The following is a 25,429-nucleotide window of genomic DNA, read 5'->3' as shown; positions in this document are numbered from 1 at the left end:
TGCAAGGCAAGCTGTTATGATACCTTCAAACATTAGAGTAATACCCCTCGGTGGTCCAAGGAAAATGAAGATCTGGGTTGTAGATTTGCAGTATTGATATTGTGTAGGCATTTTTGAGGTGTCTTACCGTAAACTATTAAAAATGTGTTTCACAGTGTGAAAAGGTTCAATTTTTAAAAGACATCAGCCTGATGACAGACACACAGACAATCTTTCTGCCAAAAGCAGGCAAAGCTGTTACAGTTTGAAACCACAAAATATCATTCAATTCGCTTTTAAAAATATTTCAGTGACACACACACACACACACACACACACACACACACACACACACACACACACACACACACACACACACACACACACACACACACACACACACACACACACACACACACACACACACACACACACCACAATCCCGAGTAGACTTGAAGTGAAAAATACCGCAGATCTATTTAGCAGATGCCTGACATCCCAAAGTTTGGAGCCTGGAGACTTGGCATTAGCTTAGTATGTCCTCTGTACGCTGGAGTTCTCCACACTGTCTCCACTACACAGCTGAAACTGCCTAAATCTTGACCAAAAAAAACAAAAACTAATTAATAAATTTACAGTAAATACAATTTTGGATTTCAGCAAAGTATCTCAAAAACCTTTGGATGTTTTGACATGTCATTTACGAAATACTTTTTTTTCCCCAATTGATAAATAATAATACCTTTTCATCAGGTAAAAGTTTGAATGTGTTGGGCACTTTAACGTTGAACCGCAGGCATCCAAAATGGCATTCTCACTAGCCTCAACTTTGTGTTTATTGCTAGTTTGCATGCTCACAAGCCAAACTAAAATGGTAAACATGGTAAATATGATACCTGCTAAACACTTTAGCATTTAGTTTGAAGCAATGCTGAGCAGAGCTGCCAGCTGCATACATGGCTCAGAGGATTCATCAAAATGTTAAAGTGGATAGATAGATAGATAGATAGATAGATAGATAGATAGATAGATAGATAGATAGATAGATAGATAGATAGATAGATGGATAGATATATAGATAGATATTTCTGATGGTGATTGAAAACAATCACTGGCTGTTTAGCCTTTAGTCATCCTCTAATTTTAACTTCATTACCAGAAATAGACTAACAAACAAAGTGTTGCATGAAGGATCTCTGGGTTGTGGGAGAACAAATTGATCGCCCACCTCCGTTTCACTTCATTCTCTCCTAACTCTCAATAGACACATCAAACTTTACAGAGATGATGACATTTATTGTGAAGGGGATCGTTTTCCTGGTAAATTTACAAGCAACATCTAACAAAGTGCAGAGCTACTGCAGTATGCTTGAAATGATTTGCATCCTGATTGAGAACAGAGAGGAGACTGTGGTTATGGAAATAGCGAATTAAAAACAGGAACAGGAACAGCCTGTGACACACACTCACACACACACACACACACACACACACACAAACACACACACACAGTTCTGACACATGGTAAACTTGTTGCTGAAATGCTTAAATGGTTTGTTGCAAATAGTGATTAGCCCACCAATCACGTGTGTGTTTTTCTCTTCTCATCTCACTGTAATCAGCACACACAGCTCCCAGGTGGTTGTGTGTCAGTGAAATTGAGATTGACTTTCACTCACTTGCATCACTGATGGTAAGACAGCTGATGGGTGACATCTCTGGAACAACAACTGAAAATCTACTTGTATGTTTGTGTGAAAGCTGATTCAGCAGCACGCATGTTGGTACTCAGCTTTTTGATGTCTTTTACAGTTTTTGTGTTATCACTGTTTAAGTGGGGTGCTTCATTCAGGCTTTTTCTACATTTATAATGTGTTCGTCTGTGACTTTTTCTTACAAATTATACCATGACTTCTTAATCACTGTTTTCAAGATACATATATTATGACCATTTTTGCCATGCTATATAATGAGTTTTATCAACATACAATGCCCTAACTTTTATATCACTTTTTCTGACATACCTTGCTGTGACTATTTTCGTCTTACTATACTATGACTTTTCTATCATTTACAGTAATACAATACAATGATTTTTTTTCGACATGGTATTTTGACTTTTTTATCACTACAATCCAGTGTCATTTTGGATATGTGGTTGGCAAGGCTGCGAAGAGCACCCCCAGGAAGGGAATGCAGACCTTCACCCCTGGATCAATTTGTCTGCATGGTATTCCAGACCTTCTTTCACAGTCTATACTATGACTTTTTTTTAATCACTTTTTTTTATTTACAATACTATAACTTTTTATCAGTTTTTTCGACATGCTTTTTACAACCTCCACTATGACTTTCAATCACTTTCATTGACATGATGTAATGGGAGTTTGTTACATACTGTACCATAACTTTTTATCAGTTTTTTTCAACATGTCATACAATGATTTTTTTACATTCTACACTATGACTTTCTATCACTTTCATTGACATGCTATAATAGGACTTTTGTACATACTGTCCTATAACTTTATATCACTTTTTTCAACATGCTATACTATGATTGTTTTTACATACAATACTATAACTTTTTATCACTTTCATTGACATACTATAATATGATTTTTTTTTACATACTATACTATGACTTTTTATCACTTTCAATGACGTGCTATAATAAGGTTTTTTTTTTAACATCCTATACTGTAACTTTTCATCACTTCTAACGACTTTTAATCATTTTTTTTCAACATGGTATATTGACTGTTTTCAATCACTATTTTTCACAGTCATGGAGGTTCAATGGTTAACAGTTCAGCAAACTTTACCAGCAGGGAAGACTCGGACTGCTGGATCGGCTCCCAGTCATGCTTACCCTGTGTGGGTGGACTTGTTTGCTCGTCCAGAATTTATTTTCTGTACTATGATGTTTAATCACTTTATTTGATTTTTTTGACACACTATGCTATTTGGATCTTCATTTAACTTTTTAATCACTTTTTATTAACTTTTTATTGACTTTTCATTGATTTTTGTCAATACTGCTTAGTCTCGTGTTTGATCAGAGGTTGGCAATGCTGCAAACGGTAACCGCAGACACTGACGACTGGATCTATTCCCAGTCAAGGCTTAACATTTTAGGGTGGAGTTTGCACGTTCGTCCAGAATGTCTTAGACACACTGTGTTATAACTTTTTATCACTTTTTTTCTATTTGCTGTACTATGACATTTTCTGACACACTGTGCAAAGGCTTTTAAGATTTTTTTCCAACATGGTATATTGATTTCTTTTGTCTTAGATAGTCTTGTTGACTTCGTGGATAGCAAATCTGCAAACTTCATCAGTTAGAAGGAATGACAGACTCTAACTACTGGATTGATTTCCAGTCAAGGCTTAGCCTTTTCTTGGTGGAGTATGCATGTTCGTCCAGAATTTCTTTGACACACTATATTATCACTTTTTAGACGTACATTGCCATGACACTTTATCCTTTTTTCAACAAGCTATACTACCACTTTTTTTCGGCATAGTATACCATGAAGTTTTTGTCACTCTTTCTGACAAACCATACTATGCATTTTTATCACTTTTTTTGACACGCTATACTAGGACTTTTTCGACATAGTATACTAGGACATTTTTATTCCTTTTTTTCAACATACTGTTGTTTTTATTACTGTACTATGACTTTTTCCCACTTTTTTCAACCTGCTATAATATGACATTTTTTTCAACATACTATATTGTGACTTATTAATCATTTTTCCCAACGTAATATACTATGACCTTTGTTTGACATACCATACAATGACTTCTTCTCAGTTTTTTCTGACATTACTTTTTATAATCTTTTTCAACATGTTACACTAAGACTTTTTTTCGAAATACATTACTTCACTTTTTGTTACTTGTTTGGGACTTGCTATACCATGACCTTTTTTGACCCACTATACTATGACTTTTGTCATGCTGTATTGTGACTTGTTTGACAAAGTAAACTATGAATTTTTTATCACTCATTCCAAGAAACTATACTACGCATTTGTACCTTGTTTCGACCTACTATTCTATGACTTTTACCCACTTTTGTTGACATGCTATAATATGACATTTTTTTGACATTGTATACTAGAACGTTTTCATCACTTTTTGACATGCTATACTAAGACTTTTATTGTCGATGTACTATTCTATGACATTTTTTGACAAACTATGCCACAACTTTTAAGAGCATAATATGCTAACCACTGGATCTATTTCTTCGCGTTCGTCCAGAATTTATTTGACACACTATACTATCACCTTTTTTCCGATTTACAGTACATTACTATGACATTTTCTCACTTTTTTTCAACATGCTGTACTAACACTTTTTTTGACACATTATACTTTGAATTTGTGTCATTCTTTCTGACAAACCACACTGTGCATTTTCATAACTTTTTTTGACATGCTATACTATCACTTTTTTTTATATAGGGTTAGGACATTTTCATCACTTTTTTTCAGTACTGTGACTTTTTATCACTATTTCTAACATAATGTCCATGACCTTTTTTTCAACATACTATGCTATGACTTCTCTTTAGGTTTTTTTAACATGCTACACTAAGACTTTTTTGACGTACATTACTACAACTTTTTATTACTTTTTTAGGACTTGCTACACTATGAGTTTTTTTGGACATTCTATACCATGACTCTTTAACACTTTTTTCGACATGCTGTATTATGCCTTTTTTGACATAATATACCATCACTATGACATAGTATAGCTACTTCGACTTTTAACTATACAACACTATGACGTTTGATCACTTTTTTCCCCACAAAAATATTACTTTTTTTGACTTTCTGCGGTATGACTATTTTTGACATAGAAATACCATAACTATGACATTGTGTACTGTGACTTTTTTGACATAATATACTGTGACTTTTTCCAACTTTATTTCGACATGCTATACTAAAACTGTTCATTCACATAGTATACTATGAATTTTGTATCACTCTTTCCGACAAAACATACCATGCATTTTCAGAATTTCTTTGACACAATGTACTATGACTTTTTATCACATTATTTGACTTACCACACTGTGTTTTTTAATCACTTTTGTCAACATGCTATACTGTAATTTTATTTGACGCAATATTTTATGACTTTTTCCGACATTTTTATCACTCTTTCAGACACACAATACAATTACTTTTAATACAATGACTGCAAACTCTTACCCCCGGATCCATTCCCTGTCACAGCTTTACCTGTTTGGGTGGAGCTGGCTCTTCCTTCTTGTTCTTCCGGACTTTCTTTGACATACCATTTTATAACTTTTTTTATCACATATTTTTGAAATGCTATAAAATGACATTTCATCACCTTTAAACACTAATAATTTGATTCCAACATGGTACATTGACTTTTTTATCACTGGCCTTTGCTTTCGCAGTGACTCAGTGGTTGGCAATTCTGTGACCTTTACCAGCAGAAAAGACTCTGACTGATGGATCAACTTCCAATCTTGTCGGGTGGACTTTGTATGTCCACAATTTCTTTTACACACTATAGAATGATATTTTATCACTTTATTTGACTCAATACTACCATGCATTTGTTTCACTTTTTTCAACGTGCTATCCAAGATGGTTTTTTTCAACATGCTATACTATGACCTTTTATCACTTTTTTCATCACTATACGACGACTTTTTTGACGTAGTATAAAATTATTCTTTTAATCACTCTTTCCAAAAACTATGCCATGCACTTGTTTCACTTTTTCAATATGCTATTCTGACTTTATATTGCTTTTTTTGACATGCTATACTATGACTTTTTTCAAAAGATAGTATACAATAAAATGATATCACTTTTTTTTACAAGTTATTTTATGACTTTTTCGATATATTACACAATAACGTTTATCACATATTTTCATAATGCTATACTATGACTTTTTATCATTTCTAACGTAGCTAATAATTTTTTCCAACATGGTTTATTGTCTTTTTATCACTGTTGCTTACTGCCACAGTGGCTCAGTGGTTAGCAATCCAGCAAAAAAGACTCTGACTGCTGGATCAACTCCCAGTCAAGGCTTTACCTTTTTGGGTTGACTTTGCATGTTCGTCCAGAATTTGAAACACTATACAATGATATTTTATCACTTTATTCAACTAAACACTACTATGCATTTATTTTTTATGCATTCAAATCAATTTTTTCAGTATGCCATACTATTGACTTTTTTTCCAACATACCATACTGTGACTTTGTATGGCTTTTTTCAAAATAACATACTATTACTTTTTGTTAACATACTTTAACATGACTTTTTATCACTTTTTTTCTGACATGCTGTACCATGAATTTTTATGAAGCTTTCCTAAAAAACTATACTATTTATTTGTATCACATTTGCATAGTGTAATGTTTTTCAACACGGTATACTATGACATTTTTATCCTTTTTTCCAACATGCTAAACCATGACTTTTTCTCACTTTTTCTGACATAATACACCATGACTTTTTGACATAAGATACTATAACTTTTTAACATTTTTTTTTTTGCCATGATATACTATAACGTTTTTGACTTAGTGTACAATGCATTTTTATTACTCTTTCCAATAAACTACACTATGACTTTTACTCACTTCTAACAACTTTTAATATTTGTTTTTCCAACATTTTTGGCTCTTTAACACTCTTTCCAATATAAAATACTATTACTTTTTGTTAACATACTTTAACATGACTTTTTATCACTTTTTTTCTGACATGCTGTACCATGAATTTTTATGAAGCTTTCCGAAAAAACTATACTATGTATTTGTATCACATTTGCATAGTGTAATGTTTTTCAACACGGTATACTATGACATTTTTATCATTTTTTCCAACATGCTAAACCATGACTTTTTCTCACTTTTTCTGACATAATACACCATGACTTTTTGACATAAGATACTATAACTTTTTAACATTTTTTTTGCCATGATATACTATAACGTTTTTGACTTAGTATACAATGCATTTTTATTACTCTTTGCATTAAACTACACTATGACTTTTTCCCACTTTTTTCCGCTATGCTATACTATTACCTTTTTCCACATAATATACTATGACTTTTTTCAACATACTATATGAGGTCTTTTTAACTCTTTTTCCCCCAACAAGCTATACTTTGACTTTAAAAAAAAAGTACACTACAAATTTTTTCTTCCACAACAAACAATACTCTGCATTTGCATCACATTTGAATACAATGACGTTTTTAATCACTTTTGTCGACATGCTATACCATGTCTTTTTATCACTCTTCTTTGACATGCTGTATTTTGACTTTTTTTTCAACATGATATACTATCACTATGACATAGTATAGCTACTAAGACTTTTTTTTAAATACGTTTTCACTAGCATGGACCACGCCACAATCATGTGATTTAATGAAAATTATAAATGTGCAGAGGAACATTGTGAATGTTCATAATTGATGTGGATGTCGTCTGATGGCTGGTCTGGGAGGATGTGTGATGACCGGCTGGAAGTGACTCAGAGTGGGGGTTCCGTCTCAGAAGCAGTTTTTGCCCGAACAGTTTACAGACCCCCAGACGATACCTAGGAGAGACTTGAGAGAGATGTGCAGCAGGAAGGGAAGAGGGGTGAGATGGATGAAGGAGAGGGAAAGGGACAAGCAATCAGAGACACAAGCCTGGCTGCGCAGCACGGTATGTGTATGTCTGTCTGGTGATTAGAGGTGTGGTTTAGGCGTGGCCCTGCTCCCAAACCTAAGTTAACAAATTAACTCTATAAACTATGACTTTTTTAAAATACACTATAATATGACTTTTTATCACTGTTTCCCCCACATACTAAACTATTACTTTTTTTGGCATGCTGTACTATGACATTGTATACTGTAACTGTTTGATGTACAATACTATGACTGTTTTGTCAGTTTTTTGACATACTATACTATGACTTTTTTTCAACATTGCATACTAGGACTTTTATCACTTTTTTTCGACATCGTATACTAACACTGTCTTCGACTATGAATTTTTGATCACTCTTTCCAACAAACCATACTATGCATTTTCACTTTAACTATGACTGTTTCGACATCCCATGCAATGACTTTTTATGATTTTCTTTCAACATGCTACACATGTCTATTACTTTTTTTGGATCTACTATAGTACGACTTGTTATTACCTCTTTTTGAAAAACATTTTAACATGCTATACCTTGAGTTTTTTTTGCATACTTAACTGTGACTTTTTTTCATGTTTTACTATTACTTCAGTACTATACTATTGTATTTTATCACTTTTTTTTTGATGAACCTAGACTTTTTTCGATATACCTACAATATGACTTTTCAACATGTTCTGCACCATGAGTTTTTTTTTTTAAATCTTAAAATATTCCACTTATTGAATGTGTTATTATAATTATTATGTTATCATCATTTCATCTATTGAAACCCATTCCCACTTTTCCAACTATTCTCACTACTTCCCCATCTTTCCGTCTCAGTCCTTCCAGCGATCCACTTTAGCTTTAGAAATTTAGCTTTTCAGTTTTCACAAGCATTTTCTATTTTTTTGTCCATTCCTCAGTACCTCCCCAATCTGTTTCTCTTCTCACATTTAAGCAAACATGATTGCAAGTAGATTTCCTGCTGCAGCATTATCCATGCTGTTTAGAATGGGAGCAATTCAAAATGAACTGTATTGTTACATTTGCCCTGAGGCAGAGCAATTGAACAGAATGAAATATGAGTTGTTTCATTCAGGCTGTAGTGAAGACAGATCATTGTGTTGTGTTGTAGTGCCCCCTCCTGCCCGGTGTTTGCAAATACAAAAAGAGAAGAACCGGTGAGAGACATCTCTTTTTCGTTCTCTCTATAGTAATATACATACATTATTCCTGCTTCTTTATATGTTTTTTTTTTTAAAGTTGGAGTTACTCTTAATGTACACAACTTTAGAAATGCTCTTTTCATAACAATCTGTTTTCTGATAATAAATTACAAAACATATGTAACACATTTCCAACACAACACATGGCTAGAAGTGCAATAAAGAAAAGAGCACATCATTTAAACAAAATCTAAAATATAAATGCTTTTATAAAGAGGAGGGTAGAGATTAAAAAATAGAATAAGAGGAGCGTAGGGATAAAAAAAAAAAAAAAAATAGAATAGAGGGTTTTTCTCACTAAACGTCATACTGTACTCCATTTGGAAAATGCTCTAAATATTTTTTAGCATCTATAACCCTGTATAGGCTATTTAAATAATGACATTCAAGGAAAAATGAGAAAACGCAAAAAGGAGACAGCAACACAAAATATTTGCACAATAATTTACATTTACTTGCAGCTTGTCTAGACTTACATTTCACATAATGCATAATAGTTCAAAAACAAGTTCAAGTACAAAAACAGTATTTTTTAAAAACATACCAAAATATAAAATTTAGCTTTGTACAGTCATGTGATAATACAAATGAAGTAATGGAGATCATATATATGTACAGAATATATATGTGTATATATGTGTATATATATGTATATGTATACATATATATAGTCTCAGAGTTTTGGCCAGCTTCCTCTCTGTCTGGGTAAGAATCTCATGCTGAGATGTTCGGTCTCCTGCTGATGCTCAACAGGCTGCTGGGAGAGGTTGTTGGTCTGTGGGAGGCCGTCCAGGGTCAAGCCCTCATGGGGGGAAACAGAGTACTGGGAGAGCAACGTCACTAGGATGGACTTCATCATCAACATGGCGATGTGCTTGCCAACGCAGGCGCGAGGGCCCGAACCGAATGGCTGGAAGTAACGACGAGGAGCCTGAAAGAGGACAGAGGGTGACAGATTAGAAAGGTAGTTAAAAAGCTTAATCTAATATTAGTCTATAACATACTGTAAATATTCAAGCAAGAACAAAAAAACCTTACATACAAGTCATAAAAAAAACACTGAAAACTCATCAGCACTGTGTGGTTGTGGTTTGATCAGATTTAACTGGCAGTGGAAATATAAACAACCAAGCGTCATCACATTGTCATTCAATTACTTAAATCCTGATTGGTGTACGGACCTGAGTGACATCACAGTTTTCAGCCAAGCCCTGCCCACTTTCAGACATTTCTTGTTAAACATCCATAATTGTTCTAACTTTGGTGGAAAATTGTCTGTTCCCATGGGTCTTTATTTATTCACTTTAAGTTATTTTAAGTTATTTTTCTCAGACACTTTCTGAGTCCCTAAACCGCAGTTTGGCAAAACATTATCCATCTACTTACATTTTTTTGAAAGTTTTCCAGACTGAATTCATTGGGTTTGAGGAAAACCTCTGTCCGGTGCATGAGGCCGACGTTCAGAATTATGTTTGTGCCCTTCGGTACCCTGTAGCCATCTATGATGTCATCAGACAGGGCTCGACGCATGGTGAAGTCCACCACAGGGTGGAAACGCAAGCATTCGTTGATGAAGCTTTCCAGCACCTGCAACTTCTGACAGTCCTCGTTCTGAAGCTGTTTGTCACCTGCAACGAGACAAAGGCCATGAGATATAATCACGGTGAAATACTCACTAAATCTAGCATTGGGAGAAAACTCTCAATCTCAATATTGCTTCAGTATGTGTGTCTTTAAGTCATGATTTACCAGCTACTTACATACAACAGTGTCTATCTCTTTGAGCAGCTGCAGCTCCACATCTGGATTCTGTTTGAGGAGCAGCAGCATGAAGAAGAGGCTGATGGACAGAGTGTCTGGTGCTGCAATCACCATCTCCAGCACACACTGTCTCACGTTATCCGCGGACAGTTCACCATGGTTCTGAAAACACACACACACGCGAATAACCCACTTTACTTCACTCATTTCACCATTAGAGGATTTCTGATACGGGTTGGAGGAAGTGCTGAAAGAGCCTAAAGAATTAAAAAAAGGAAAAAAAAGGAATGGGGTTTCTTTGAAATTGAAGAACTCAGAGTATTTGCTGAAAGAAGGGGCAAAGATTGGATTTCTCAGACTGACCTGTGCAAATATGAGCTCTGCGGTGAAGTTGATGTTGTCCAGCTTATCTGCTTCCTCCATAGCTCTCCTCTTCTGTTCTACAAGGCTTTCTATTGCATCTTGCAACTCCTGGCTGTGAAATGACAGATTAGAACTGTTAATTTTTTTCACAAAGCAAGTCCAATGAAGAAGGATGATCATAAGAATGATAAAGTGATTGAGTTACTCACGCTGCTGTCTTGTGCCTCTGGTGAATCCAGTCAAATTTGAAGTAAAAGTCTGGTTTGATCAGCACAGTTTGCCATGTGTCAAAATACTTCTGAATCTTCAGCAGCAGCTCTTTTTCTGGACACAGGGTTAACACAAAGGTATCAAGAACACTGGATTTTACTGCATTCAACCACATGTTGATCCATCTTTCCAGACAAAAAGGCATAGCTGATGTACAACTTGCATGCTAACATGAATTGAGAGATGACTGCAGTCCTGCTCACCATTGACAGGTACCCCCAGGAAGAGTCTGTTCGAGATGTCGACCACCGTGCAGCGCAGCAAACTGAGAACATCCACATGGTCCAAACTCTCCAGGTTGTCCAGGTGAGTCTGTGTGGAGGAGACGCTAAACTCAACTGTCGGCTGCAAGCCCGGACCTGTCAGCGCTGATACAGAAAAGGTTTTGTGATTGAGGTTAAATGAAATATGATTCAAGATTTCAAGATTTAAGATTTGTCATTGTTATGCTTCGCATATGTTTCACACATCCACCATATACAGTATGCATATATATGTACAAGCTCATAATTTAAAACACTTAAGATTATGCTGAAAAAAAAAAAACTAGTTTTGATATTATAATTTTTTTGAGAAACAGTCTCTTTTGTGCAGTTCACATTCTCTAGTTAAGCAGTCGCTGTGGGAAAGAAGCCGAGTAGTCCTTGATCTAATACTTCGGTATCTTTTCCCGGACTGCGTGAGTGTGAGCATGTCACACAGCCTCCTTGTATCTAAAATCACTGAATAACTGGATCAATCAGTTAGTCTAAAGCTTAAAACGCTACCTTTGGTGAAGTAGGTGCGTATCTTCTTCCACTGAGGTACGTTGTTGTTAAATATGATGCCTCTCTCATTCATGCCCATGCAGCTGAGTCCCTGCCGGCTCCCAAAACGTGAAGTATAATGTCCATTCTTCAGTACATGGTGCACCGCTGATGCTCTTATGTTGAAAAAAAAAAGAGATTTCTGATTATTATTTTGCACTCAAATTGATTGAATGGTAAATATATCAATCAGCATTGACAGAGACGACCAACCTGCTGAGTATGAGGGTCTCCTCTCCATTGATCCAGACTCTGACAATGTCTCCGTACTTGTTGTTGTAGTAGTTGCTGGCTGTGCCTATACCAGTCCAGATGAACCTCAAAAATGACAGAAATGGTCCCAAACCCAGACAGAAAGATGGACCTGTTGTTGTAAATGAAACAAATGTGTTTAGGCTCATTCAAAATTCTGTGAGTGAGTGAGTTCAAAACAGTAACAAAATCAGCACCATCACAAAGAAAGAAATTGCAAAGTGTCAAACCATTGAACCTACCTGGCACAGTTTTCTTGTCTTTGTGGCTCCATGCAAACAGGAGCAGACAGACAACCAGGATAAGGGTTCTGGTTGCCATGGAGAAACCCGGAGATCCCACCGCAGTGGTGTTCGGGGACATGGAGTCCAGGTCTGCCACTTTGGCACCCAAACCTACAGGAGTCATCGCCCGTTCACAAGCAGAGATCAGATCCATAAGAAGGCAGATTTAAAACCACTTGCACATGACTTCACCAACACGACAAACGAGTGATGAGAGCTCTGGCTTTGGCTTTATATGAGCTCTGACTCGGAGCTGGGTACGAGACAGGTCAGGGTAATGCAAAAGCCACAACAGAGGAGGGAAATGGTAAACAATACACTTGGAACCTTGAGGGGTTGGATTTGTGCCTGCGCCCTTGAGAGTACAGGATTTAGTCCAGTGGGTACATGTTGTGGAGCAATTCAGTGGGTTCATGGGTTGCATTTGACATTTTGGTGATGAAAAGCAAGTTTTGCTTTCCCTTTGAACATCAAAAAAATCTCATTGCAGCTAACCCTAACCCTAACCGGGCAAATAAAAAGCACCTGGCCTGCGAGAATATGTGAAATCAGTTTTTTGTAATTATTGTTATGTTTGATCTACAAGAAACCTCAAAAATGTACTTTACTTTAGTTTTTACTATAAAATGTTTTTTTTTAAACAATTAGCTCACATTACAATCTCTTTAAATTACAGTATGTGTGATTACTCCTACATTCCTCCATCAGACAGCAGAGCAGAGAGCCATTAAAGCAGATCTTTAGATTTACTGCAATGATAAATTAATGAAAACAAAATAATATTAGGAGATGACTACAGCACAAGATCTGTGGCAGCTCCTGGGTCTCACTCAGCACTGAAGCTACTATTGACAACAGGAAGTTATGTAAATTTGTGAATTAAGAAATTATACACACTTTTATAGACCCAAGAACATTAAATGTAACTCTTTTTTAGGCTCTAATAAATAAGGAAATACCTAAATGAATACATACTGTACATGAATGCAATATGTTTCGTCACCAGAATTGAATATCAAGTGAATTGGGGAATTAGCTTTTTTTCAATTCAATTTTGAATCACATTTTGAAGTGAAAGAGAAAAGTTGAATTATTGTCATTTTAGAGACTTTTTCAGGCTCAGATTTTTGACTCTTGTCTATGGTGCTGAAACCACTACGACTTGTTATTATGTTTCGATTATTTTTGGTTCCATCAAACCTTAATATTTGTGTACATACTCATCTGCTGAGTCTTTTTTTCTTCCTTAACATATCTTGTTTGTGACAAACACATCTGTTATTTGTCAACACTACAACTTAAGAAATATTTTATCCAAGACTTTATCCTCAAGTGTTTAAAGACAAAATGTGTGTGTAAGAAAAGAAATTTAAAGAAATTCACATTTTTTAAAATATATTTCATATTTATATTCATAGTCTCATTTTTATTTAAGTAATACGCTTGTTGAAGGTATACTTTTGGTTAGTCGGCCCTTTTTTGCACATTGACTTCTATGATGTATGAGCTCTGTCAACTGTGTCTCCTACCTCTACTCAATTTTAAGCCGGTGGATGTTTTATTTTATTTTTATTTTGCAATTTGTGACAAAGCCAATTCTGTTTGTCTCTGCCTTTGTTCCATCAGCTCATTCTGTATAAAGGACTCTGTGAATTCACTCGCCGCCCACATTTGAGTTCAAGAATGTGCATAGTTGAAATGGCCGACTGTGTGCTGAGGCCCTGCCTTGATAAAGATGCCCTGTATGATGGCTCGGACTAGATTGTTCTGCATGATTAACCAGCAACAACCCCCCCCACCCTACCCTACCCTGTTTCTCCCCAAAACAGAAGTTAATGTAACCTTGTGTCTGTGCTTTGTGTTGTGGTCAACGACATCTTTGTCTCCACCAGATGTGTAGGGAGTTGTTTAGAAGTGAACAAACACGATTGATAGAAAGCTAAATGGAAAGTGGCTAAATGTCAAAACATGTATGATGTCTGAACTGAGTGTAATATGAGGCAGCACATGCCGCACAAGGGAGTCGAGCAGACAATACATACAGGCTTTATACAATGTGACCTGCCTGAACAACCTTGAGGGATTAATCTCACTATTCCTTTTTAAAGGAGCATTGCAGGGTTAGACTCTCCACCACTTCTTTCACAAGACACTTTCATCATAAAAAGGTCTGTTTCTTATCTTTTATTATTGGCTTTTTTTGATTTTATTAAGGATACCATTTTAAAGATTCATTTCCAATTCATAGTTTGTGTACTCTTAATGATTTTACCCAATTGTGGCATGCCGTGTTTACCTTGGGAAACTTCATAGATAGCAGTGTAAAGAAAAAAAGACTCTTGGACAGAGAAAAGAAGCAGTTGGGAGGATAAAGTTTGTAGGAAGACCCTCGGGTCATCTGGCTGTCCTTGGCCTGCAGCAGCAGGATGGAGTTGGACCCCTCAGCCCGGTGCTAAGGTGAGAGATAAGGCCACTCCCCCAGCAGCTGCACCGCAGAAAGGAGGAAACAGGACCAGAAAAGTTCAACAAGAGACCAGAGGAGGGGAAGATTCTGAGGGCATACTGACATATTTACACCATAGGGTTCATTGTAATGGATCCTCACTTTGGCTGAATCATTTATCAGTGTTGAAAACATCACAGTGTTCAAATGTAAAATATTGGAGACATTGGAATCAGAGATCCATGTAAGAAATGGTTGCTTTTGCTCTGCTTTTTGTCCCCAGTCTTAACTGGTCGAACTCAGAGAACAGTGAATGAGAGACAACAAAGGAACGACCTCAACGCACTTAAGATTGTACAGTACGTGCGTATACTTCTACACATCTGCTGGAGCAATTCAAGCTGTAAACAACCAGCTGTCAGTGACCCATAGCTTCAGGCAGTGGCCTACACTACAGACCCCAACAGAGCTCAGGACTGGAATCTAACAGTAATGTTGCATGTCTACCCTCTCTACCTCTACCTTACTTTGTGTGTGTGCGTGCGTGCGTCCGTGAGTGCGTGCATGCATGTGTGTGTGTGAGGGCAAAAGTTACATGGTTGCAGAAGCATGTGGGTCAGCTGCATAAATCCTGCACTGCTCCATGTCATCAATGAGGCCAATTAGCCGACTTCTTGAAACAACATTGTTATTGAAGTGCTTACTTCAGTGATTACAGAAAATGGGCCAACTACACCTACACTCAAAAGAGACAATATTAACTCCCTTTCACAGTCAAGAATGCTTTAAATGCATTTTATTCAGTATATTCTCACTTTTTGGCCCGAATCAAACCAATACAAATGTAGAAATGGGTCATTGTTGCAGTTGGTGGATGGAAGTTGTGAGGAAGTGACACGGATTATCGCCCGGGGAGAAATAAAGGGACAAAACTGGAGTTGGGGAAGAGAGGACATGAACCAACTCAGTGGAAACTGTAGTGATGTTAATGCACTTTGATGTCATGCATTTTCTTTTCATTCAAGATTAGTTTAGTTGTAATAATAATAATAATAATAATAATAATAATAATAATAATAACAATGTGTACACGTATGTAAACATCAATGCCCAGTCAGTTAGTCTGGTGTAATGCATGCTTTCATGTGTTATGCATGTGAGTGCTTTTGTGCGTACATCATACATTTGTGCATGCCTCTGTGTATGTGTGTGTGTGTGTGTGTGTGTGTGTGTGTGTGTGTGTGTGTGTGTGTGTGTGTGTGTGTGTGTGTGTGATGTCAGTGTGCCCACGGCGCTGCAGTAGAATGGGTTGTGCTGAATATAAATCAGGTGACCGAACAGGCGGGGGTTTCTTCCCAGACAAGCCCAGAAGATTGTAATGCCCACTCCTACATTACTGGTTTGCAAGTGTGCGCGCGCACACACACACTCACATGCACACACACACACACACACATACACATAGACACATACATATACACAACCCCTTTTCTACTTGGCGAAGAACACAACAGGCACTGTATTTACCATTCTGCCTTCAGATAGACCACCCGCTTGGAGCTCAGACACTGAAGCTGACTGGACTCTATTCGGAGCTTTTAATGATCTGGACAGGACCTCGAATTCCTTCCTGTTGGTTTTAGTTTGGTTTGATTTTTGGTGGCAGCTTCTTGGACTACAAGGTCATAAAACTTAGCCTTTCACTCTCCCTTTTGACTTTTGCCCTATTATTTTCACTGCTGTGTTAGAATTGTATTCCCCTGTGAATGCTGAAGGTGGTGGGTGACCCTCAGAGAAGAGGAGCTGAAGTGGTAACAATGTGGATCCCGACCCCCAGTATGACTCTCCCTCAGCGCGTGGTGCTGTACGGGACATGCGTTGTGGCTTTGATGAACTCTGTGGGCCTCCTTGTGCTCTTGGTCCAGCAGAATCAGCAACGCGTCTTGCTGGAGCAGACAGAGGTGAAGCTGACTGAGGTGGAGCAGAGCTCCGTGGTGGAGTTCATCCAGGAGGTGCCGAGAGGAGCGGCAGGGATGCGGGCGAGTGCAGGGGAACATCCCCAATACCAATACCAGTACTCCAGGAATAAGAGAAGTGAAGAGCTGGAGAAGGAGTTGGAGCTGCAGCAGGAGGAGGGACAGGAGGTCAGCCAGGAGGTGGGAGAGGAAGCAGAAAAGAAGATGAAGGATGAAATGAAGCGCAAGCACCGACACGGCCAGAGTTACCACAAGGCACACGTGCAGGATGACATGATGATGATGATGACTTACTCCATGGTCCCGGTGAGATGAGAAACCTGCTGGTGGATTGGATGTGACTATATGAGTGCTAAAACATTTGATTTATAAATAAGGTACACAGTCTATAGTAGCTTACATTATCTATCGCCGACTAATGCTGCATCACCAACGGGTCCAAATGGAGACCGGTCCTGGGGCCCATGACCATTAGGGAGTCGGAAGCTTCCAGCTCCAACTTGTGGTCAATTAATTGCAAATTTGTTTGCTTATTCTGTATTCTGGCACAATATGAAATAAAACGCCTGCATTATGATGTAATCCCGAGGCCTTCAAGTTCATCTTCCTATATTGTATTTACTTGTACTTACCAGCATTTCAGAGTACATGGAATGATGGTGGTTAATCTGACCATGTTGCTTACATTGATTGCGCTGCTACATTTGAATCATGTTTTGAAAGGTTCTTTTTCTCTTCAGATCAAATTGTTGATCGACATTTGCAACAGCACAAAGGGAGTGTGCATCGCCGGTATGTCTTACTCATGTACTTTAAACTACCTGCTCATGTCCAAATTATCACCTTTATTCTCTGACATCCTCAAACCTTTCGTTGCAGGACCACCAGGACCGCCTGGTAAGTAAAGCTTTCATTCTGGATCCAAATGAAAGATCTAGCTCTACTCTATGTCTCCTTTGTGGTTTACTGACCCATATCTTAGCTGAATGTGTTTTCCATTCAGCCCATGGTGAGGACATTTTTGTATTACTGTAGGTTTGCCTGGTCTTGATGGAATGCCCGGCCACAATGGGACTGATGGCATCCCCGGTCTGAATGGACTGCCCGGGGCTGATGGGAAAAGAGGAAAAAAAGGTAAGGGATGATGAGGTTCTATTTTGTTTTTTCTTACCGTCCATTTGTATCAATGCCTTGAGCAATGGAGGCCATTTTAGTGAAGAACTATGGGTACAATGTAACAGTCAAAGGGTTAAGTATAACCTGGGGTTAGAAATACCAAAATACCAAAAATCAGCACAGTCACTTAAAATCACGTACACACACAAAATCAAAACATACCAACACATTACACACACAACACATCTATCAATTTATCCTGATGACATCAGATTTGATTCAGAGCAGAGGACCAAAGAGGTTGAAAAAGCTTCCTTTCTTACATTCTCAGCTAATATTATTCATCTCTGTGGGTTTAAACTTCAGCTAAATGGAGCGTAAAACTCCTAGCCACTGTTCTCCCACTTCATCGCATGATTCACCCTGGGAAATCAATGGAATAATTCATAGTTTTCACAATGGAGAAACATGTATTGACTTTATGAATGCAACCTTGGAGCTGTTTTGCATTACGTCCTCTGTCAGGTGAGAACGGGGAACCAGGGGAAAAAGGAGAGCAAGGAGAGGCTGGTCCGCCGGGAGAGAAGGGACAACCATCCAATGACGTCATCATTGAGGGCAAGTAAAAAAATTTGACTCATTGTTTATAACTTATAACTCTAAACCATTTTGCATCTATAACTTTAAATTAAAATGATGCAAAGAGTTGCAATAATGTCTTTAATATGGCCAGATCTGGGACACAACTCAGAGTATATCAGATGTTTTTTTTAAACGTTTTCATCCAGAGGGTTTAAGGCCGTAGGAGGGTCTGTCGGCCTTTATTTTGGTTGAGCTGACATGCTCGGTTGGAAGGCGGGCACTGCCGTCAGTCGGACTCAAATGACCAATCTGATTGGTAGAATGCTAACCCGGACACAAGGAATCTCTCAAAATCGAACGAAAATCTTCGTTGTCCTCTCTTCTTTCTACAGGTCCTCCAGGCCCTCCTGGTCCCCCAGGACCTCCTGGTCCACCAGGACCTCCTGGCCCTCAGGGTCCTCCAAGAACAAGGCACCACAGAGCCAACCTCCATGCTGCTCATACACTGGGTATACAGGCCGTTGTTGACTTGTATCAAACACATACTCTGCAGTTCAGATTAAAAACTCATTCTTGACTTGGAAACAGTAGCTGGAAAAGACTGTGTAGTCTGAAGCTTTCATACGCAGCACACAATCCAGTTTGGACAGTTGTCATGGAATAGTATTTATTTTTCTGAGCAGTTTAAGGACTTGAATGAAAAGTCCTTTAAGTGAGGAAATGTGAATGTCTACTTTAGCTACATATCCAAGAAAACCCACGCAGGTCCATCTGGCAAAGAACATAAGACAAAAACGTTCTAGAACATTTAACACATGGTCCTTTTTGTAAGATTGTTTTGTTAAATACACACCGTATGTGACCGCAGTGAATAACGTGAGATGAAACTTTTTCTGACAGGGCTGTTACATGCAATTCCAAATGATGAAACCACATCGGTAAAGGAGGCTGTGAAACTACATGGGAAGCTTGCCAAGAAGACTGGTGTGTTTTCAAAGAAGTGTCTACATGTAGGCTACTATATGTGTCATGTGGCAGAGATGTAAGGGTCTAAGCTTGGTGTTATTTTGTTTCCCCTCAGATTGCCTCATTAAGTCTCTGATCAACCCCAGGAATGTGACAAAGATGGAGAGCACATTTGGCACATGGATGAAAGACACCGCTCAGCTGAACGATGAGCGAATTTGGGTGGCGGAACACTTTTCTGGTAGGTTGGTTACAAAGGACCATCAGCATGGACACAGGGATGTTAGAATAAAGTGTGCACTATACGTCTTCTATAGGAGCTCTAATAAGCTTTACATTGTTTTCTTAGCAGTGAACATTTTTGCTCTTTGTTTCCCAGGTCGTGCTGTGAAGGAGTATAAAAGCATTGCCTCCTTCCATAACAGCAGCAGCGACATTGTGGATGTCAGAAAGTTCTACCAAGGCTGCGGCCACACTGTTCACAACGGTTCCTTCTATTATCACATCGCTGGTACTTCCAGCATTGCCAGGTAAGCTGATGGTACGGTGTAATGCAGAGTTAGAAGCTTTGCTATCATTTCCATTCCATCTAGTCAACAACTGGCTGCTTGTTTGTTCACAGATTTGACTTCCACACCAAGAAGCTTCACACTCTTACTATTGACAACGCATTTTACCACAACCTCGCTTACCTGCTCTACAACTCCAAGACCTACTTCAAACTGGCAGCAGATGAGAATGGCCTGTGGCTGATCTTTGCTTCCAGTGTGGATGAGAGCATCACTGTGGCCCAGCTGGACCAGAAGACCTTCTCCGTCACGTCCTACATAAACACCACCTACCCCCGCACCAAGGCCGGCAACGCCTTCATTGCCTGCGGTGTCTTGTATGTCACAGATACCAAGGACACCAGAGTCACCTTTGCTTTTGACCTGCTGAAGGTAAAGCCAGTCAATGTGACCTTTGACCTGAGGTCTCCAGGCGGTGTGCTGGCAATGCTCTCCTACAGCCCGAAGGACAGACACCTCTACGTGTGGGATCACAGCTACGTCAGGCTCTACGTGGTCCACTTCATCTCCGACGAGTAATAAAAAATTTAAAAAACCTACTCTCCGAACACGGCAGACAACATGACTGTTAAATAGTAAGAGAAAATGCCTGCTGACTACCAAGTATTTACTCTATTGTTGGATATTGGTCATATTTTGATATGATTGTAGATAGATTGTTATTTTCAGTGTCAGTGTTATTTTCCTTGTAGAACATTCCTGTCAGTAATGGGTTGTTGAAAATTCAGTTTCACTGAAAAAAACAGTTTTTGGTCAGTAATTATTGTAATATTGTTAAAAGTAAATACTGCTGTATTTGTATCTTATTTTACATGTGACATTTTGGAGTTACTAACAGTGTGAAAACATTTCATCATTTTGTATCAAACAGTTCATAATTTATACAAATTCAACTTATAAATGACTTTTGTGTCAAACTTTGTTGTCACATTGTTTAGTGTATTTGCATGACTATTATTGTATGTATTTTTATATAAATGTACATGTTAACCCCTTTGATATTCTGTACATGCAGTATAGACAGTCCACCCGCCTTTGTAATGAAGCAGCACAGTCCCTGCTGGCTGGTAATGCCTCTGGACAGAAAAACAACAACACAGCTTTAACTCACCCTGATAAAATAAAAAGAATTTATTCACTTTACAAAGGTAAAACTCTGACCATGACCTGTTCTTTGTCACACACCTCCAGCGCCCTAATAAGCATCTACCCATGATATTGGCTCATTTTTCATCATCGTGCACACACAGTGAGAGAGAGAGAGTGTGAGTGAGAGAGAGCGACACACACACACACACACACACACACACACACACACACACACACACACACACACACACACACACACACACACACACACACACACACACACACACACACACACACACACACACACACACACACACACACACACACACACACACACACACACACACACACACACACACACACACACACACACACACACACACACACCTTAAGCTACATACGGTACACATAGTGGGCAGAAAGGAGAGAAACACAAATCTCTTTAATAAATACCATACATACACAAAAGTTACAACTAATCCAGCTGGTATGATACAAACCAAAAAATAAAGAAATGCTTTCATGTTTGTACAAGCTGTTGTGGGATTTATATATATATATTTATATAATTTATATATTAAAACTATTTCAAACGTTTTACTACTAGGCCAAATAAAGCCAGACATTCATTTGTTTGTAACATTTTCTTCTTCAATATCCTATTTATTTGAAATAAACAATTAGTGTCTTCAGAATTTGAGTGCAAATATCTATTCCTTACGGATAAAACAGTAAAAACAACTAGCGAGGTAACACACACACTAACGTACAGTAGACTGTGTTGCACATCTCCCAGTCAGATACAGTAAAACCCCTTACATTCCTAAAATGAAAGGCAATACGTTAAACGGGAATGGTTAACCAAACAAACACAAACATATAAATAATTTAAATACAATTAAAAAAAAAAATTATATCTTGTGCAAAACCAGAAGTGAACCTTTGTGTTTCTGCTCTGGAGGGTGAGGTGGGTGGGGTGAGGGGGGGCATTCAGGTTTGTACCAGACAGATGGAAACATTGAAATCACAGTCACAGGAGTAAAACACATCATCGTCCAAACAGGAATGTTCTAGCAGTGAGTCAGCCACACAAACAGGCATTTGAAGGCAGGTGGGCGGGCAGGCGTACAGATGACAGACACACACACACTCACGGGGCCAAACCGAGCCGGGTCGAGCCCAAACCAGAAGAGGCCAAAGTGGGTGAAGGGCAGCAAGTGAAAAGAGGGTGGGGTGGGGTGTCACTATAGGAGCAATGCACCATCAACTTTTCCATTAGGGCTGAGAAAAGCCGGGCAAAAAGGCAGGGGGTGGGGGTCAAAACCATTGAAACAAAATGCAGATTCCAACAACTCGATTCACACCGGAAACCACTGACTTAATAACAAACCACAGTGCTGGTTACAGTAGATGCTAAGAGATTTCAGCTGTGGGCACAAAATGACAACAGTTAAACACTTTTAAAATGTTTGCTTGAGCACTTTTACAGAGCACTATCAATAGACCTGTGATTGCACCGCGTAACGAGAACAGGACATGCATAGCTTCCCTATGGACACACTCTAAGAGTAGAGATTTTTCAATAAAATTACAATAAAACTAGCTTTAAAATCAAGTATGAGACCTTTTTCTTGTAACTTTGCCTTCAGCCTCTGGGGGATAAAAATATTTGCAGCTCCCTTCTCCATTGTGCATATGATTTACATCAACAGTAAACCCATTACACTCTAAAAGATGCCAAAGGCATGGTGATCCTTTGACTAACTCTTCCCCAATCAATTATACTATTAATCCCTCGCAAGTGTTACGTAAGCTTTTTGTGTTTTTTCTTTCCGCCTCTTTTCTCTTTGGACCCTCAGAAGTGGAAGCAGGCGTTACAGGATGTCAACCAAGCTGCTGGGGATATTGTAGCGGTCAGGGAGGACCCTCATCTTTAGGGTGCCATCTGCTCCGCAGGTGAAGATGCGGTTACCGGGCCGGGTTTCCACCTGCATGACACCGGCACCAATGTTGCGGAAGATAGACTGCTTGGAATGCTCGGTGCTAAAAGAGTGCATGAGTCCATGGCCGGATAACTTCCACACCTGGAGACAGAGAAAGCAGAGGTAGAGAGGACGGAACACGGGTTAAGTGTCTTTTCTTTCTTTCTTCAAACCAGCCTACTGTGCTTTCAAATTCCATTTTTTGTGCTATGACACTTTCTCAAAGTGCTACTTTTTATTATACAGCTTCCAACTTCAAGAGCTGACAGGTGATCCCAAAACCGACAGAAATGCTTCACCATAACCAGAATTGTATCACAAGCAATAAGAGGCTAGGTAAGGCTAAGCCTCCCCAAAACGGTTAAAGCGTCCATTTTATGCTCCGAGTGAGACATCTCACTTCTATACTATCTTTGTTGGGAGTCGTACACGCACAGTAGCTAGGTGAGATCACATCAGCTAGATAACTCTTTCTCCAACTTTGGTCAGTCCAAGGCAGGATTAGCTGGGAGACTTCTTCTAAACGAGGGGCACTTGTGAAATACCTGCAGAACAGGGACATGGAAGTAGTTCTTTTGGAGATTATGATGAACTAGTGTGTGTTCTAGTAGCGTTTTGCCATTAGGAACAAGCTAGCATGCTACGGTTAGCCATCTCAGTCAAAACAGCATAGATGTTTTTTTTCTCCAAGTTTGTATGTGGGTGGAAACACCAGAGACACAAAAAAACACCAAATCCCTGAAAAAGATTTTTATCATAAGATGGGCACTTTAACGTATCTTTATAGAAAATGTGGTGCCACTTTGGTGAATTTATCAATAAGAGAAAACTAAATATTTGTAGCAAATGCATAGAAAGAATAATGTTTATATATAAATATGAATATAAATAATATGCAACTGAAAACTAAATATTTGTAGCAAATGCATAGAAAGAATAATGTTTATATATAAATATGAATACAAATAATATGTAACTACTCTATTTTACACTCTACAGCCAATAGCAAATTAAAACAAAATGTAGTGTGGTTAAAGCAGATGAAGCAGTCAATTAGTCTGCATGTATCTATACATTTAAATAATAGATTATATGTAAGCATGAGAGAGGATTTTAAGATTTCACCAAGTAGGTCTGAACCTAGAATAAGAAATGAATCCTCTGTCCACAAAGTACGACTGCAAATGTGTTTTCTCAGGCCAGTGAGTGAATGCACCTTCATGTTTCCCTCTGCAGAGCCAGTGACGAAGAAGTCCTCAAAGGCATCCAGTGCAAGGGCCTTGATGGCTGAGTCATGGGCCTGGAAAGTGTGTAGCAGCTGCCTCTGGCGGATATCAAACACACACACAAATCCCTTTCGTCCTCCAGTGATGAGAAGCTGCTGTTTAGAAGCATACTGCAGCACAGTGGCCCCGTTCTCATGGCAGGGGAACGCTGTAGGGGTGGGTTGGAAGACAATGTGAAATTGGCTTACAAAACAACTGGATATATATTGGAAATAATTAATAACGCTTTTTTTAAGATTATCTTTGGGGCATTTTAGGCATTTATTTTTATATGACATATGAAGACATGAAAGGGGAGAGAGAGGGGGAGAATGACATGCAGCAAAGGGCCGCAGGTCGGAGTCAAACCCGCGGCCGCTGTGTCGAGGAGTAAACCTCTATATATGGGCACGTGCTCTACCAAGTGAGCTATCTAGGCGCCCTAAATTAGGCTTTTTTGACGCATTTAGGATTTCTTACCATGGACCATGGTATTGCTAGGTGAAATCAGAGTATCCCACAGGCAAACATTTCTGTGGACAAAGTAAACCAAGGATGACATTTGTCAGTTGATACCAACCACAGAGAAAGATTAACACAAGTGTCTAATAGTAATGCTCTACTTTGCAGATGCTAACCTGTTATCACTGGACTGTCCGGCAGTGGCGATGAGACTTGAGGACGTGATGAAGGCAAAATCACCACAGGTCTTAGTGTGGCACTGCCAACTCTGACAGTAGGAACAAGACAAGAAAACAATCACTTTTAATGATTTGTATTTAGTTTGTTG

General features: G+C 38.5%; 3 protein-coding genes across 7 annotated transcripts in view; 1 reads left to right on the top strand and 2 right to left on the bottom strand.

Annotated features, from left to right (window-relative positions):
* Positions 1-9,424: 9,424 nt before the first annotated feature.
* Positions 9,425-12,856, bottom strand: LOC117939964 (aromatase). Its single transcript, XM_034865636.1, has 9 exons — positions 12,610-12,856; positions 12,329-12,479; positions 12,077-12,231; positions 11,513-11,677; positions 11,249-11,363; positions 11,040-11,151; positions 10,676-10,838; positions 10,302-10,543; positions 9,425-9,846 (listed from the first exon to the last, which is right to left on the bottom strand). The coding sequence occupies exons 1-9, from the start codon at positions 12,803-12,805 to the stop codon at positions 9,589-9,591; spliced, it is 1,557 nt and encodes a 518-aa protein (XP_034721527.1). The 5' UTR covers positions 12,806-12,856; the 3' UTR covers positions 9,425-9,588.
* Positions 12,857-16,575: 3,719 nt separating this feature from the next.
* Positions 16,576-21,459, top strand: gldn (gliomedin). The gene is made up of 10 exons (XM_034864670.1): positions 16,576-17,376; positions 17,811-17,862; positions 17,950-17,967; positions 18,106-18,204; positions 18,712-18,804; positions 19,161-19,277; positions 19,669-19,752; positions 19,850-19,975; positions 20,114-20,264; positions 20,357-21,459. Exons 1-10 carry the CDS (start codon positions 16,861-16,863, stop codon positions 20,820-20,822), a joined length of 1,722 nt encoding a protein of 573 aa, XP_034720561.1. The 5' UTR covers positions 16,576-16,860; the 3' UTR covers positions 20,823-21,459.
* A 355-nt stretch (positions 21,460-21,814) lies between these two features.
* dmxl2 (Dmx-like 2) overlaps positions 21,815-25,429 on the bottom strand; it is a 45,386-nt gene continuing 41,771 nt past the window's right edge. For all 5 annotated transcript variants that reach the window (XM_034860258.1, XM_034861088.1, XM_034861884.1 and 2 more), the window contains 4 exons: positions 25,278-25,369; positions 25,120-25,172; positions 24,591-24,808; positions 21,815-23,476 (listed from right to left, as the gene is read on the bottom strand). In XM_034860258.1, the coding sequence (XP_034716149.1) occupies positions 23,267-23,476; positions 24,591-24,808; positions 25,120-25,172; positions 25,278-25,369 (573 nt within the window). In that variant the 3' untranslated portion in view covers positions 21,815-23,266. The remainder of the gene's footprint in view (positions 23,477-24,590; positions 24,809-25,119; positions 25,173-25,277; positions 25,370-25,429) is intronic.

The sequence above is a fragment of the Etheostoma cragini genome, chromosome 1, assembly GCF_013103735.1.
Source record: "Etheostoma cragini isolate CJK2018 chromosome 1, CSU_Ecrag_1.0, whole genome shotgun sequence".
Classification (NCBI taxonomy): Eukaryota; Metazoa; Chordata; class Actinopteri; order Perciformes; family Percidae; genus Etheostoma; species Etheostoma cragini.
This window is presented reverse-complemented; position numbering and strand designations above follow the sequence as displayed.